At 40.7% G+C, this 13695-nt stretch overlaps 1 protein-coding gene across 1 annotated transcript; it reads left to right on the top strand.

Annotated features, from left to right (window-relative positions):
- Positions 1–670: 670 nt before the first annotated feature.
- On the top strand, positions 671–13693 carry LOC134650822 (poly(A)-specific ribonuclease PARN-like). Its single transcript, XM_063505755.1, has 10 exons — positions 671–824; positions 897–1247; positions 2160–2292; positions 4411–4566; positions 6597–6729; positions 8710–8831; positions 10030–10148; positions 10340–10576; positions 12655–12741; positions 13542–13693. The coding sequence occupies exons 1-10, from the start codon at positions 806–808 to the stop codon at positions 13691–13693; spliced, it is 1509 nt and encodes a 502-aa protein (XP_063361825.1). The 5' UTR covers positions 671–805.
- The last annotated feature ends 2 nt before the right edge of the window (positions 13694–13695 follow it).

Here is a 13695-nt window from a genome sequence, read left to right as displayed (position 1 = left end):
AATTGGTTTTATCCTGAAAACAGTTGTTTTTGTTCTGAGTAAGGCAAGACATAGGATAATTTTCTAACAATCTCCTAAAGGCATCCTAAAGGGCTGAAAATGGGCTTGAAACTCTTGAAAGTTCTTATTTATTAAGTACAGTCACCATTAATTAATAACAGTGACGGCCAAAGTAGCCAAATATCGTAACACACCGTTGTTGTTATCTTGTTAAGAAATAAATACCAAACTTCAAAACTTCTTTGAAATTATGACGTTTAAAATAACACTTGCACAATCTGTGCTATCAAAATCGCTGCAGAGTTAGCTTGGTGTGACTGTAATCAGTTTTGACAGAAATGGGTACTAAAATACTTTAAAACAAAGAAAATAATTTTCCAAATCGGTTAATATTAAGAATATGAGCAGATTAAAGTTTGTCAAAGGACTATCTCATTACAAACATAGACAGAGAGAATCATACTGCCTTTGTCTTACGCTAGTACTAGCACCCAAAAGAAAAGGATGAGTATATATTTTTTTTCTGATTTACTGACAAATTGGTTTGACCAACTATATATCTGAAGTCGGTTAAAGACCGGAACGACCGAAAGGGGGTGATACCCGAACGCAGCTGACTGCAAAAAAGTAATGAATGACAGCTGCCCAGCTGTCAAATTGTCAATAGTCGAGAGCGGCGCGTTGTATCGCGAGATCGGATAGTCTTTGTTATTATATTATTAATAAATTATAGGCATAAATCACGACATATCTCCTGTTAAATGATACTGCAAGGAATTAACTATTAGTTTTAATAACTTGCATCATGGAAGTCACTCGCAAAAGTACGTAAAAAAATAATTAAGTAGTGTTGCTTTGTGCACAAGGTGTTTACAAGATTCGTGTTCTTTTTTCAGATTTCAAGGAGTCCTTGCCTCTTGTGAGTGAGTCTATAAAGAGAGCGGACTTTCTAGTGATAGACGCGGAGTTTACGGGGCTAATACATGGGCAGGACGTCAGCATGTTTGATTCTCCGGGGGAGTATTACTTACGGACTATGGCGGGTTGTAAGGATTTTTTGTTGATCCAGTACGGGCTGTGTGCGTTCTACTGGGACGAGGATGCGCAGCAGTACATGAACGACGCGTATAACTTTTATCTGTTCCCGCGCGGGCGGCCCGGCCCGGAGCGGATGTTTCTGTGCCAAAGCTCCAGCTTGGATTTCCTGTCAGCCCAGGGGTTTGACTTCAACAAACTAATACGAGACGGTAAGTTGGACTATTTACTAACATTTCATGGAATTTAAGTCATGATTTTAAATAAAACATGTTCGTAATAAAAAAAAAACTTTAGCGGTAGAAATATTTATAACCTCAAATCCGCATTACTCTTGATATGTAAAATTTTGTGTAATACTAATCATACTAATTTAATTTCAATCAAAATTGACTATAGGTTTACAAAACCGGCTAAGTGCATAATTCACCTCTTGTCTGAGGGTTGTATACCAAGTTTTTTATTATGTTAAATTGTTTTCCTTAAATCCACTCATATTCAACTGGTTTTATACAAATAATGCTAAGCAGTATTTTTTTTAACTCTTCAATTTTGACCTTTAACATAATACTAGCTTTTGCCTGTGACTTCGTCAGCATGGGCTGGTGACGATTACTAAAAAAAAATCTATTTCCATCCTCGGGCCACAGACTATGTCTATACCACATTTCATATAAATTGGTTCAACGGTTGAAGCATGAAAGGGTAACAGACAGACCAAGATACTTTTGCATTTATAATATTAGTTGGGAAATGTTTAACCATTATAGAGGCACACTACATAAAAAGTCATACATTTTGTATAGGGAGCCTAGTATCTCTTGCAAAGCTCTTGTATGGTGCATTTGTTTTGTTTGCTTACCCAATATACCTACCTTCTACTCCTCTATCGTATATGTATATCCTTCTGATCTACCTATTCTGTGGTCATAGAAGTAAAGCTTTTGCTTGCTGACTGTGTCTGAGCAATGTATGTATACAAAAACGAGTTCTTGCCTTACTTATGTTATGTACATTGCATTGCACAACCTATTTTAATCAGAGTATGTTTATTAAAATTTATGAACTACTTACAAACATAACTTATGAATGATATATTTTGTAGATTTGAGAGCTTGTTCCAGGCATCCCTTACATGACGGAGCCAACGGAGTCGCGCCTCAGAGAAATGCTTGCGGAGAGGCAGAAGTTGTACGCCAATGAGAATAACATCATCCCGGTGCCGGACGAGAATAAACAGCAGATTGAGGATATCTGGTAAATTATTATTATTAATTCTTTATGTCAGATAATAATTTATCCATAAAATTGTTAGTTTGGCTTATGACTACGTTAATTACTTAACTACTACTACATTAAATAATAATAACTATTTAATTACTATTATATTTACCCAAAATTTCAAAAAGGTGCAATCCACCCTCTCTGCTATGACCTTAAGTATACTATTGTGACTGCCCCGCACCCGATACAACAGAGACGCTATTCGTTTACGCCGGATGGCATAGAAGTCATCAGTTCGTTCCGCGGCGAACGTCCCTGAAGCGCTGCAGTAACGGGGCAGTCCCAACAGCATCCTGAAGGCGTTGTTATATTGGATTCGGAGGGCGTTGTATGCCTTTTGAGTATAGTTGACCCATAGACTAAACCATAACTAAAGATAAAGATAAAGGTAAAGAACTAAACCATACTTAGGGTTCCGTACTTCAAAAGGAAAAAACGGAACCCTAATAGGATCACTCGTGCGTCTGTCTGTCCGTCCGTCTGTCACAGCCTATTTTCTCCGAAACTACTGGACCAATTAAGTTGAAATTTGGCACACGTATGTAAGTTTGTGACCCGAAGATGGACGTGTAACGTAAATAAATGAATTTTAAATATGGAGGCCATTTTTGGGGGGTAAATGAGAAAATTAAAAAATAAAGTTTTACAAACTATATCGTGTTACATATCAAATGAAAGAGCTCAGTGTAAGGATCTCAAATATATTTTTTTTATAATTTTAGAATGAATAATTTAGCAGTTATTCAAGAAAATAGGCAAAATATGACCATTCCCCCCCCCCCCCCCTATCTCCGAAACTACTGGGTCTAAAATTTACGGACTTAATGTACGGAACCCTTGGAACGCGAGTCCGACTCGCACTTGGCCGGTTGTTTAGTTTTGGTCCTTAATCTGTGATCTTGAGAAGCTAGTGTGGGGCCACAGGACAGATAATTGTTAATAAGGTTATTTCTATTAAATAAATATTATTCTTATTCTTATTCCAGAAGCTGACACTTCTTTACGCAGTCATATGCGCATATCACGCCAATGCAGTATGCTTTAAACCACATTCCAACATGTGCCGATGATATTACGAAGTAAATGTAATGTTAAAAGAGTTGTTTTTTCGCGAACACCGTCTCTCTAACACTCTTCCATATTAGTGCGATAGAGAGACATGGCGTTTCCTTGTCGTAGCGCAAACGATTGTCATTTTGGATAGGCCCCCTGTAGTGTATACCAAAAGTACTATATTATATTATCTGAAGGGTACACGGAAAGAACATGTCTAGTCACTTTAGTAACATTCTGAGTAATGGCAGTTTTAAAATTTGGAACAATGTCAAAATGTATGGAATTTCCGTGACCAGGACTTTATTAACTAAAAAAAAGTTGCGTTACATATATTATACAGTAGCAAAAGATGTAACTAATATTTCATTAAGAGCTCTACATTTTGAGATGAAAATCTCATTTTCCGAATAAAGTGACTAGACATGTTCTTTCCGTGTACCCTTCATCTACTCTATCCCTAACCCTCGTAAAGAGCAAGTATACTGTCTTAATAATAGTAGTAGTAGTAATATTCTTTAATGTGCACAATTAAAACAATATTAAATATATTATAATGAACAGCCCATCGACGTGCCCACTAGCGCCACTGCTAAATAATCGTGATTATTTAAATTTAACTAAAGATATTTAAAAAAGGGGGCCGCTACGTACTGTGTCTTGTATTAAAGTACCTTTTGAATACATCAAATTAGTTTCTATGTTGCTGGATTCGTCAATCTATGCGTCCAAAGTTAAAACTGCCGTTTTTGTTTTGAGTTCATAGATTGACAAATCGAGCAACATAGAAACTAGTTTGATGTATTCAAAAGGTACTTTAATACAAGATTACAGTACGTAGCGGCGCCCTTTTTTAAATATCTTTCGTTAAATTTAAATAATCACGACTATTTAGCAGTGGCGTTAGTGTGCACGTTGATAGGCTCTTAACATAACGAGCTAAGCAACGACAGGCGGTCTTATCGCTAAAAAGCGATCTCACTAATACATAGATAGCTGATCTCACTTCTCTAACATTGCATTATTATTTTTCATCAGTAAAAAAGTCCGTCAGTTCCTCGACGAGCAGAAATCGGAAGAGATGGAGATCGACCGCTGCAACGCGTTCATCAGGCGGCTCTGCTTCCAGGAGCTTGGCTCGCGTTTCAAGGGGGAGGCGTACGTGGAAACCAAAGTACTGGAGAATAAAAACAGGTATACATGAATCTAGTATAAAGGCTTGGCCAAACACAGAGCGCGACGCAGCGCCGCGTCCGCGCCGCGCGACCGCGGCACACGCTAACAGGTTACCGACGTCAAACAGACTGCGTCCCGCCGGTATCACGCCCCGCTTCTGTCGCGCCCCGCGCCGCGCGGCCCCTTGCGTCTGCGCAGCGCTGCGCCGCGCGGACGCGGCGGGACGCGGCTGGGTCAGATCAGTCGGATCGGACGTTAGGCAGCGAGCGGTGGCGCGCGGCCGCGCCGCGTTCCCACGCGGCCGCGCCGCGTTCGCGCGCGCGATGAGGGCGTGTTGAGAGCGCGGTCCGCGCGCGCCCTGTTTGAACAGTCATCACGCGGCGCTGCGTCGCGCTCTGTGTTTGGCCAAGCTTTTAAACTGGATTGGGCAAGAGTGGTGGGGATAACTGACAGAACGGGATAGTCTTATGTATCTTTCACTAGGAGTAGCAGCGAAAGCGCTATTATTGTTTGTCCTTGTCACAGTCTCACATTTTTTTTATTCCCCACCATAAATTAGTATGGATTATGGTGGGCAACAAATAAATTTGACCAATCATAGCGTCGCATTGCGTATGTTTTATCCCTCACGGAGGCACGCGTAGACCACTTCTATAGGATGGTACCTTCTATGCAGGTATACCAAGCGTCAAATCAATAGGCAATAACCTCTGTGATCTATTAGAGAGACTAGTAAAATTTACCTCCAGTTTAAAATCAATCCAGGAAAATATATATACTGAAACACACCCAACTTGTCAGTAGAAAAACTAGCGAAATTCAAATTTTCTACGGAAAGTGAACTCTTCGCGCCTATATTTTTTTAATTTGCCGCCTTTTCTATTGACAAGGTTATGAATATTATAGTTCGTTTTTTTTTAGCACTAGAAATAAGGTAAACAATCTTGATGTGTCTTTTAATTGAAAAACACATTTTAAAAATAAGTTACGGCAAATATGTAACAATTATGAATCTAATACGATCATTTATATTCTTCTGCTTTCATAAGTAATAGTTACTGATTTTTAAAAAGCGTTTTTCAATTAAAAGACATGTTAAGATCGCTTACCTTCTGTCAAGATCTTTCTAATGCTAAAAAAAATCATAATCATAATCATAATCATTTATTTGCACACGAACTATAGTTACTCTCTTACCCTCATGGAATAATGGTTTTATGGGGCTGGATTATTATCTTTTCGGGGGCTGGTTGTATGGAATTTGGCTTTTTCGCTGGCCGGATTGTTGGTCAGTGGGCTATAGTGTTCACTTTCTATCATTTTTATTCAATAACAATAACTACCAGTACCATAGAGAAATAAAGACAAGAGTGCTCACTCCATACATCAGTTTTAGTACCAAAAAGACTATTAGCATCTAGCATCGAGTAGCGGAACTATCAGTACTGCTACTTGACAATAGATGTAGCACCGACTGGAAAGTCTTATCTCAACAGCATAAGCAGCAGCAGCAGTACTGATAGTTCCGCTACTAGATGCTAGATGCTAATAGTCTTTTTGGTACTAAAACTGATGTATGGAGTGAGCACTCTATGTATTTTTTCTCTATTATTATTATTATTATATTGTTTAATACACTAGCAGCTGATAGCTGATGCGTGTATATCAGTGCACTTGTTTTTTTTTAATGATTAATGTCAATTTTTTTGTTGTTTTAAGTGTTTGTCAAGTCTGTTTTTAAAACTGTTCACTGAAGGAGCACATATCACTGTTTCTGGTAACTTATTCCACTCACGTACGACGCGGTTCGATAGAAAGTGCTTCCTAGGATTGCTTGTACTGGGAACTCGAATAATCTTTGAGCTGTGGCCTCTTAGACGATGAGTATTGCTCATAACAAACAGGTCCTTTAGTTCAGGTAATTCATAATAATCATGTATGATCTTGAATGTTTCAATGAGGTCACCACGCTGTCTTCTTCGCTCCAGGGTTGTCAATGTCTATGCCAGTACTAAGAAAGAACATGACTATGATTGTTTTATTCGTAGAGTTCTGAAAGTGACCCGGGTAACGCCGGAGAACGCGGCACAGGACCGAGAGGCGATGAAGAAGGACAAGGAATGGGAGGAGCTTGAGGAGGCAGTCGGCTTCTCTAAGGTGGCTCGGATGATCAGCCAGGCGGTGAGTGTACAATACAATACCAGGGGGGTTTCACTCCGCAGTTTAGGTACATTTGGCCGGCGCGCCCACCGGACAGGCGTATAGCAGTGGGCTGCCGCTCGGCGCGCACGATAGTCGTGTCACGTGGCGCTCGCGCAAAATTGAAAATACACAATGGCTTCGAAACTTACTTCCGCGAGAATCAGACATGCTATCTTCGGATAAAAAATGTATGTTTACTTAATCAACGTTTGTAATTCCTACATATTTATCTTAAAAACAATAAATCAGTGGGTATAGGTATAAAAACTTGTCAAGTGATAACCCCGTGCCGACACTCACAGCTCGGTCATAAAACTGCGGCGCGCAAAGGAGATTCACGGTTCGTGCGCGGTTATAAGTTTAAATTTTGCTTGCAGGCGGCGATATAGGTGTAATTTTATACCTAAACCTGACTTTTGTGAAGGAGTGAATTTTCTGTACGGTAGTACTATTAGTTATTCTGTGACAATACAATACAATACAATACGTTTATTTGTCGAAAAGCAGGTAGTGTTACAAACAAGTGTTACATATATATATACTTGGTCAAGCAGATCTTGTCAGTAGAAAAAGGCGGCAAATTTAAAAAATGTAGGCGCGAAGGGATATCGTCCCATAGAAAATTTGAATTTCGCGCCTTTTTTTACTGACAAAATTTGCTTGATCAACTATAATTAAGTGCTCCACTTTTGGCCATATGAGGCATACAAGTATTTAACGCGAGTGGCGGTGTAGCTCATGTCATCGTAAGCCTTAGTGACACTGATAACAACCAGTGTATGAGAGAATTCAGTGCGACACCGTAAGGTAAAAAAAGCGGCCAAGTGCGAGTCGGACTCGCCCATGAAGGGTTCCGTATTTAGGCGATTTATGACGTATAAAAAAAAACACTACTTACTAGATCTCGTTCAAACCAATTTTCGGTGGAAGTTTACATGGTAATGTACATCATATATTTTTTTAGTTTTATCATTCTCTTATTTTAGAAGTTACAGGGGGGGGGGGGACACACACATTTTACCACTTTGGAAGTGTCTCTCGCGCAAACTATTCAGTTTAGAAAAAAATGATATTAGGAACCTCAATATCATTTTTGAAGACCTATCCATAGATACCCCACACGTATGGGTTTGATGAAAAAAAATTTTTGAGTTTCAGTTCGAAGTATGGGGAACCCCAAAAATTTATTGTTTTTTTTCTATTTTTGTGTGAAAATCTTAATGCGGTTCACAGAATACATCTACTTACCAAGTTTCAACAGTATAGTTCTTATAGTTTCGGAGAAAAGTGGCTGTGACATACGGACGGACAGACAGACGGACAGACAGACAGACAGACAGACAGACAGACAGACATGACGAATCTATAAGGGTTCCGTTTTTTGCCATTTGGCTACGGAACCCTAAAAAGAAGAAGGAATGAGCTTTCCTCCTCTCACTCTTCCTCCAGAAAACAATTGGATTTTCTAAGAGCCAATAATTAGTCACTCCTTAAGTTTCCTACTTACAAAACTCATACAGCATAGGGTCTGTGCGGAAAGAGAAGACCCGTGGAATGTATGGGGCCCAATTCATTCCACGACTCTTCTCTTTCCGCACAGACTCTAGCTCAGTGGTTCCTAACCTTTTCAGTCCGGTCACCCCTATGACTAACTAGGGAACCTGATTTTACCCCTCCTCCCAATGGTAATAAAAAAGTTAAACGTGTACGTTTGTTGTATTGTTATATTAGGTTAGCTTATTACCCCCGTAAAATACCAGTTTTACCCCCACGGGGGTAATTACCCCCAGGTTAGGAACCACTGCTCTAGCTGGTTTCATCGCTGTTTGAGTGACTTCGAGCCTTCTTTTTGAGGCCTATTTTAAGTGTTCACGTCGCAGTGTATGTCATTACTCATTACTTACTACACCTTATTTACATATTACTGTAACATAATGTTTTTTTAATATTTTATTTTAGGAGAAGCTGGTGGTCGGACATAACATGTTGTTAGATGTGCTCCACACGCTCAACCACTTCTTCCAACCGCTGCCACCAGACTATCCGACCTTCAAAGAATTCGCACACTGCATGTTTCCTAGGTAAGTAAGTATTATCATTATTTTAGGAGCAATGCCGGGTTTGCCAGGCCAGTAAGCCCTTGTATCACTGCGATTATTGCTGATTTACTGTGATCGCTGCATACTACAATTCCTACTAAAATTTTCGATTCATTTTTAGGGTTCCGTACCCAAAGGGTAAAAACGGGACCCTATTACTAAGACTCCGCTGTCCGTCCGTCCGTCCGCCCGTCTGTCACCAGGCCGTATCTCACGAACCGTGATAGCTAGACAGTTGAAATTTTCACAGATGATGTATTTATATAGCCGCTATGACAACAAATACTAAAAACAGAATAAAATAAAGATTTAAGTGGGGCTCCCATACAGCAAACGTGATTTTTGACCGAAGTTAAGCAACGTCGGGCGGGGTCAGTACTTGGATGGGTGACCGTTTTTTTGCTTGTTTTGCTCTATTTTTTGTTGATGGCGCGGAACCCTCCGTGCGCGAGTCCGACTCGCACTTGGCCGGTTTTTACAGTTAAGTACCCAGTATAGGAATCACTACATAGTATAAAACAAAGTCGCTTCCCGCTGTCTGTCCCTATGTATGCTTAGATTTTTAGAACTTAGAACTACACAACGGATTTTGATGCGGTTGTTTTAATAGATAGATTCAAGAGGAAGGCTTATGTAGATTTTGTTAACCCGTGCGAAGCCGGGGCGGGTCGCTAGTACTGTATAAGTTCAGAGACTCATTGGCACCAAACCGATGTACAAACCACGACCCTCGTTTGAATGCACGCACAACGCACATTGGTTAAAACAAAAGTATGGCGTTTACTGGCCGGGGCATTCAAGCCATAGTGGCAAGCGACCAGCGGCGCGTTCGGCCTGGCGTGAAGGCCGTGAAGCGCGGAGTACACTCAGTTCGTACCCTTAATTACCGCTTAGCTACCAGTGCACTGCTTTCATATACATTTTCCCAATAAAATGATTATTAATGGCAGTAATACACACTTAGTGTAAGGCCTGAGTGGACGCTCGAGTTGGGCGTGCAGCGGGGCGGGGCGCGCGGCGTGCATGTTAAACAAATGCAAGCGTATAGGAGCGGCCTTAGTGCACGCTGCTCAAATTACTCGTGAGCCCGACGCCACGCTGCACGCCCCGCCGAACGCTTCGCTTCGAGCGTCTACTCAGGCCTTACACTAAGGCTTATATAAGATATGATTGTCCACAGCCTACTAGACACAAAATACATGTCCAGTTTGCCACCCTTCAAGGACAAGGTGAATTCCAGCGTGCTGCAGCATTTGTTGGCCACCCTATCGGAACCGCCTTTCGGCCTCCCTACAGTCGGTAAGTTGAAGCAATTATAACTTCAAAATAACAAGCTGTAATTGGACAAGCATCTACCCTTCATGTTATGTAAGCTGCAGATTATTTTTTCATGATGTATTGTCTGTTGGTGATCCTAAATAAATAAAATAAAAATCGCAATCCGCTCGGAATAAAATAAATGTGCTCAATTAACTCTCAAATTTTTTTAGGATCATCGTCAGGCCGTGGCTACACCCTCTCGGACGACAAGTCACACGAAGCCGGCTACGACGCCTTCGTGACCGGCCTCTGCTTCCTAGCGATGCGGTCGCACGTGTCTCGCATGCGCGGGGAGAGCGAGAGGTCCGAGCCGAGCGCGGCGCTGCTCAGGCCGTTCCTTAATAAGCTGTTCCTTACGAAGACTGCGTACCAGGACTCACCGTTTATGAATATCGATGGACCGGATCGTAAGTTGTTCATATACAGGGAGCTTCCTGTAACAGCACCCCTAGCACATGATTGGCGCAACAGTATCTCGCGGCGAGATAGACTACCCGTCTTTTTCTAGCTGTGTTAATAAAAGAGGGACGGGTAGTCTATCTCGCCGCGAGATTCTGTCGCGCCAATCATGTGCTAGCCCGACAGGAGCAATAAATTAAACTAAAGGCTGTACTTCTCAAACTGACCAACATTTGTTCAGCAACTTTAAAAAAATATGATACCTTTAGACTTCCTCTTTTTCATACAAAATAAATATTGCCTTCAATGTACGCTGACATCAGTGTGTTTGACGTTGCTTGTCACGCTTTAAACATAACAAAATTTGCAATACATTGCGTCTTAGTGTAAGGCCTGAGTGGACGCTCGAAGCGGAGCGCTCAGCGGGGCGTGCAGCGTGGCGTCGGGCTCACAAGTGATTTGAGCAGCGTGCACTAAGGCCGCTCCTATACGCTTGCATTTGTTTAACATGCACGCCGCACGCCCCGCCCCGCTGCACGCCCAACTCTAGCGTCCACTCAGGCCTTACACTTAGAATAAACTCTAAAGTGTAATAAAAATCAAAACATGAGTTATTTTCAAAAGTTGCTGAACAAATGTTGGTCAGTTTGAGGAGTACACCCTACAGTTTAATTTATTGCTCCTGTTACAGGAAACAACCTGTATATAGTAAAACATTTTGTCACTAGAGAATTTTCAGAATTCCAAATTTGTGTCGAATCGAACCTTCCCGACTACGTTTCTCAAATTTGCTGCATTTTTCTACTGACTAAATTGATTTTCGACGACAGTGTCGTGAACGGTGCGTTTTGCTGGTCAAAGTAGTAAGTGGATGAAAAGATACCAAAAATTGTTTGAGCGTAAAAGACATCTGAGATAAATGTGTGTCAAAAAAAAAGAGTTTGTCGATACTATGTCATTTATAAGCGCTTATAGAAAGTAAATAACTTTTTACTGACGACACTACCTATATTGGGAACGGCGAGTGGGACTAGTTCTATAAGTAGTTGATGCAGGAGTTCTGATTGGAGACGAGCTCTGGTCAGGGGCCTATTTCTCGAATGGTATTAGACTAATATTATTAGTCTACGAACTGTCAAATCGTATAGGTTACTATGGCAACACACTAATAATATTAGACTAATACCGTTTGAGAAATAGGCCCCTGGTTAGGTGAGTTAGGTCAGTTAAACGAGATGAATTGATTGATGGTAGTTTGGAGACAGGTTAGACGTCACTAGGCCATGCCTATACTTCGTTTTTTTAGCATTAGAAATAAGGTAAACAATCTTGATATGTCTTTTAATTGAAAAACACATTTTAAAAATAAGTTACAGTAAATATGTAACAATTATGAATCTAATACGATCTTTTATAGTCTTCTGCTTTCATAAGTAATAGTTATTGATTTTTAAAAAGTGTTTTTCAATTAAAAGACATGTCAAAATCGCTTACCTTCTTTCAAGTTCTTTCTAATGCTAAAAAAAACGAACTATAGTGCGGGGTTCACTGTAATGTGCCTGTTAAACTTTTATTGTCAATAAAGATATTTTTATATTGTTATTGTTAATGTTTCGTTAACTGCAATGTGACTCACTCTGTGATACGACATGATGTGGAAAATTTAATTTTAATGAAATGAAAACATATTAAATAGGTGTCATCAGTCCCAACAGATTGCTTGTTTAGTCAATAAGAAATTAACGGCGTTATTCATAAACGGCTGCTAACTTAATCAGTTGACGATCGTCGTTTGTCCCTATCTGTCGTTATGCCATAGAGAGGGACAAACTACGATCATCAACTGATTAACTTAGGAGACGTTTAACCTTTTCGACGCCGTGTCAAACACAAAAGCTGTCTCTCAGACGCCACGTCACCGAAGTGTCAAAACTGAAATTGAACTTTATGCATATGCACCTAGGTCTATGTTGCTCTGTGGTCTATGACCGATTAATACGTCTTTGGCGTTGGACCTGCGGTGCGTATATATCGGTCATTGGCGTCCAAAAGGTTAATAAGGGTTAATTAATTATTTTGTTCGCAGCTACACCGTCCAGAGACCACGTGTTCCATCTCACGTTCCCCGTGGAGTGGCAGAGGAATGACATCAATCAGTTGTTCAGTCCTTTCGGTAAGATTCCTAATCACCTTAGAGCCGGTGCAGACAGAATGCAACCAGGCTACAACTTGTATGGGAACTGCACGCCGACGTTGCAGTTGGCGTGCAGTCGGCGTGCAGTTCCCATACAAATTGCAGTTGGGTTGCAGTCCGTCTGTATCGTCCCTTAGCGCTTTCCCGGTTGCATCCTAAAGGATCTGGGATCGTTTTGGCAAGAATGGGCGAAGGCACTGGTTTTTGCGAGAGTTTTCATCTGGCCTTTCAACTCAGAGGGAAAAGTATATCTTAGTGCCATTAGAGCGATATCTTCACGAGTTTCCCTTAACTGAAAAGCAACTTGTAAATGGGCGTTTTTTTTTTGTTGTCCCCTACACTTTTTTTTCAAATTTGGGATTTTTTATGTTATTTCTACTCAGAATCACGAGCTCTTTCTATCCTAATAGGAGAAAAAAAGTGTCCTAAGGTTTTTACTTCCATTACGTCACCATTTTTCATAGATTTTGTATGGCGGTCGCGGAATGGAAAGATCGAAAAATGTATGGAAATTTTGGGACACTTTTTTCTCCTATTAGGATAGAAAGAGCTCGTGATTCTGAGTAGAAATAACATAAAAAATCCCAAATCGGAAAAAAAAGTGTAGGGGACAACAAAAAAAAACGCCCAAATATTAAATGATATTTCTTACATAGATAAGTTCTAAAAAAAAACTACCCGCCTTATCGCTACTCCACTAGTGTACCTTTCAGTAAGATTATTAGATCTTATATTTTCGCTCAATGCAAAATGGATTAAAAAGTGACAACTCTTCACAGGTCCCATAGTGGTACAGTTCATCGACGACACGTCCGCGTTCGTGGCGCTCTCACGACGCGAGCAAGCGAGGGACGTGATGCGGACGCTCGCCAAACATTCACGGACCACGCTCGTGCCGTACGCCAAGTTCAAACACATGGTAATTGTATAGTG

Source organism: Cydia amplana, chromosome 9 (genome assembly GCF_948474715.1).
Source record: "Cydia amplana chromosome 9, ilCydAmpl1.1, whole genome shotgun sequence".
Taxonomy (NCBI): domain Eukaryota; kingdom Metazoa; phylum Arthropoda; class Insecta; order Lepidoptera; family Tortricidae; genus Cydia; species Cydia amplana.
The sequence above is the reverse complement of the archived record's forward strand: the minus strand, read 5'-3'. Positions and strand labels throughout refer to the sequence as shown.

Coding starts and splice junctions, on each gene's coding strand:
- LOC134650822 (XM_063505755.1), top strand. Junction 4,567..6,596: donor GTACTGGAGAATAAAAACAG/GTATACATGAAT, acceptor TTTTATTCGTAG/AGTTCTGAAAGTGACCCGGG. Junction 12,742..13,541: donor TCAGTTGTTCAGTCCTTTCG/GTAAGATTCCTA, acceptor AACTCTTCACAG/GTCCCATAGTGGTACAGTTC.